The sequence below is a fragment of the Sapajus apella genome, unplaced genomic scaffold, assembly GCF_009761245.1.
Source record: "Sapajus apella isolate SASKATOON/1434 unplaced genomic scaffold, GSC_monkey_1.0 scaffold17, whole genome shotgun sequence".
Lineage (NCBI taxonomy): Eukaryota > Metazoa > Chordata > Mammalia > Primates > Cebidae > Sapajus > Sapajus apella.
The window spans coordinates 20365712-20368763 of record NW_022436957.1 but is presented as its reverse complement, the minus strand read 5'-3'; the positions used below and the strand labels follow the sequence as shown (position 1 = coordinate 20368763).

Here is a 3052-nt window from a genome sequence, read left to right as displayed (position 1 = left end):
TGACCAATCAGAGCACGTTTTACTGTCCTGGAGCTTGAAACAGAGGAGAAAGTTACTAAGAGTTTTCCTGCTAGGATGGGACAAAGGATATCTTTACTGGGCAAGGATGAGGTTAGGTGGACCAGCTGCCTTCCTTCTAAACTGAGGTCACCGTTTGCAGCCAAAGTTCCCATAGCCCTTTGGTGCAGCCAGATTTAAAAAGAATCTTGTTCTCAGAAAGGCCGAAGCACATGCATATTTAAAGAGTTCTTTTAACACCGAGTTATCTGAGAGAGAATTACCTTAACCCAAATTCCGAAGACTCCACATAGTTAAGATAGACAAATTCATTATCAATGGTGCTGAGAATAGCTCCTTGGAAGGAATAAAATGTTTATTGGGATCAATTAAAGTATGTTTGAGAGATTTATTTTCTCCATCTTTATTCTATTTAAAGAAAGTGCTGAGTTGTATATTAACACTTCAAGGTCTCGGTCACTGTTTGTCTCTTGAAAAAAACAGAGAGAAAATGTTTGTCATTCCAGGAGCATAATCAGTTGAACCAGCGCACAATGACATAGTTAATTCACCAACGGAATTTGTTGCCATAGCTCCAGCGAGGGAAGGGGTAGATTAAACAATAGCCTTTTTCACGACTGCAGCCTTCACCACAACCTGCCTGTCCCCGCAAAGCGGGCCATCATAGCGCTAGTTCAGAGCACAGCAATTGTCAATGAACCACAGCCCAGGGGAGACAAGAGGAGGCTTGTGGTAAATAAAGCAAGAGTGCCCAGCAACTCAAATCTCTCCTTATTCAGTAACGGGGACACTCCGAGCTCCTCCGAGCTTATCTTTAACTGCTGGGCACAGAGAGCCTGCTTGACCTTTGGTCAAATGAGGAACAAAAATTTCATCCTGTGACTCAAAAGAACTCCAAAGGGAGGAGGCCTCTGGAGAAAAGATCAGGAGCAGGCATGGTAGGCCATCAGGAGTGCACCATGGAAGAAGACTCCAGGGACAATCGTGCTCTGCAACTGTGGCGCAAGGTAATGTGGATGCTTTCTTATTGATTTTTGCCTTATTGAATATCAAAGTCAGTTCAAAAAGTAAACTCCTATGTATCTGCGAGTATAATGAATCTGTGCTAATTAGTAATCACACTAAAAATGGAAATATTATCTTCTACATCTTAAGGTGATTTTTAAAAAAAACAACAAATTGTGACTAACATTTCTTTATCCCCTTGCAGAGTATGTCAGCTCCCTGGATAAACTTAGAAGACAAGAACAAATTTGCTTACTAAAAAAAAAAGGTCAGATCAATATGCTGTGGGAGCCTGAGGGTATTGCAGAAATGTTTTTGCAAAATGTTCATTATCCTATGAAACGAGAAATTCTCTTAGTAGAAAGAAACGTCACAAAATCCTGATTAGAATAGCCATTCCTTTTCTTTTTCTTTTTTTGAGACAGAGTCTCACTGTTACCCAGGCTAGAGTGCAGTGGCGTGATCTCAGCTCACTGCAACCTCTGCCTCCCGGGCTCAAGTAATTCTCCTGCCTCAGCCTCCCAAGTAGCTGGGGCTACAGGCGTGCACCGCCACACCCGGCTAATTTTTGGATTTTTAGTAGAGTAGGGGTTTCACCATGTTGGCAGGCTGGTCTCGAACTCCTGACCTCAAGTGAATATCTACTTCTGAATTCAGTGTTATGCAATGGTCACACAAATGAGACCACTTTATATGGTCTTCTCTCTTGGGGAGGGGGTGCTCAGGGAACATGTTTCAAGGGGATCCTTGTTAAACTGAATGAGTTCTAGATGGGGAAGGTTTAGGCAGGGGGACAAAGTGCTAAGAAGGACCTCAGATGATGTGAAGAAGAGATTGAGGGCCAGAGGCAGCTTCCCAACAACAAGACAGAGGGAATTTCTCTGCTTAACGATGAAGCTGGTTTCACTGCACTACCCTGAGAATGGACACTGGCCCTGCTGGCTCCTATCCCAGCATCCCTTCAAAACCTTCCCATGCCCCTTGGAATGGATATGGGTGGCTGGTTTAAGTGCCATATGCCTCAGAAAGTAGTCTAGGTTCATATCCAGCAGACACTTGAGCTACATGACCGATCGATCATTTTGCCCAGTTGGTCCCTTCCCCAGTCACCTCTACGTTATCTTAAATTTGGAGAAATTTTGCTGTATATTGAAGACTCATGAGTTTTACCAGTTCATTGTATTGAGTTAATGGGGGAATCAGGAGGCATTCATTCATTCATTCATTCATGCCTCATTTTAAAATGAGATTTGAAGTGGCATAGAAACAACTAGATTCGGGCTGGGTGCAGTGGCTCATGCCTGTAATCTCAGCATTTTGAGAGGCCGAGGTGGGCAGATCACTTGAGGTTGGGGTTCAAAACCAGCCTGGCCAACATGGTGAAACCCCCTCTCTACTAAAAATACAAAAAAAATTAGCCAGGCGTGGTGGCAGGCACCTGTAATCCTAGCTATTTGGAAGGCTGAGGAAGGAGAATTGCTTGAACCCAGGAGGCGGAGGTTGCAGTGAGCCCAGATTGCGCCACTGCACTCCAGCCTGGGTGACAGAGTGAGACTCTGTCTCAAACAAACAAACAAAAAAAACCAACTGATTCAGTTCTGGACTGGTGAATATAGAAAGTTGAGATGATTCTTCTACGTTCCAGTCATGTAGAATTAAATCTGTGCAAATATCACTCTGTATTCCGACACCTTTCGTAAATCGAAAATAGACAAAGGCCTCTAATTTCATGCTCTCCCAAATGTATCACTTATCAACTTTATAAGAGTTAACATTTGCCGGGCGCGGTGGCTCACGCCTGTAATCCCAGCACTTTGGGAGGCCGAGGCGGGTGGATCACGAGGTCAAGAGATTGAGACCATCCTGGTCAACATGGTGAAACCCCGTCTCTACTAAAAATACAAAAATTAGCTGGGCATGGTGGCGCGTGCCTGTAATCCCAGCTACTCAGGAGGCTGAGGCAGGAGAATTGCCTGAACCCAGGAGGCGGAGGTTGCGGTGAGCCGAGATCGCGCCATTGCACTCCAGC

General features: G+C 44.6%; 1 protein-coding gene across 1 annotated transcript in view; it reads left to right on the top strand.

The window, feature by feature from the left end:
* Positions 1-625: 625 nt before the first annotated feature.
* PCYT1B (phosphate cytidylyltransferase 1, choline, beta) overlaps positions 626-3052 on the top strand; it is a 102666-nt gene continuing 100239 nt past the window's right edge. The window contains exon 1 of the mRNA XM_032286157.1: positions 626-1025. Within this exon, the coding sequence (XP_032142048.1) occupies positions 954-1025 (72 nt within the window). The 5' untranslated portion in view covers positions 626-953. The remainder of the gene's footprint in view (positions 1026-3052) is intronic.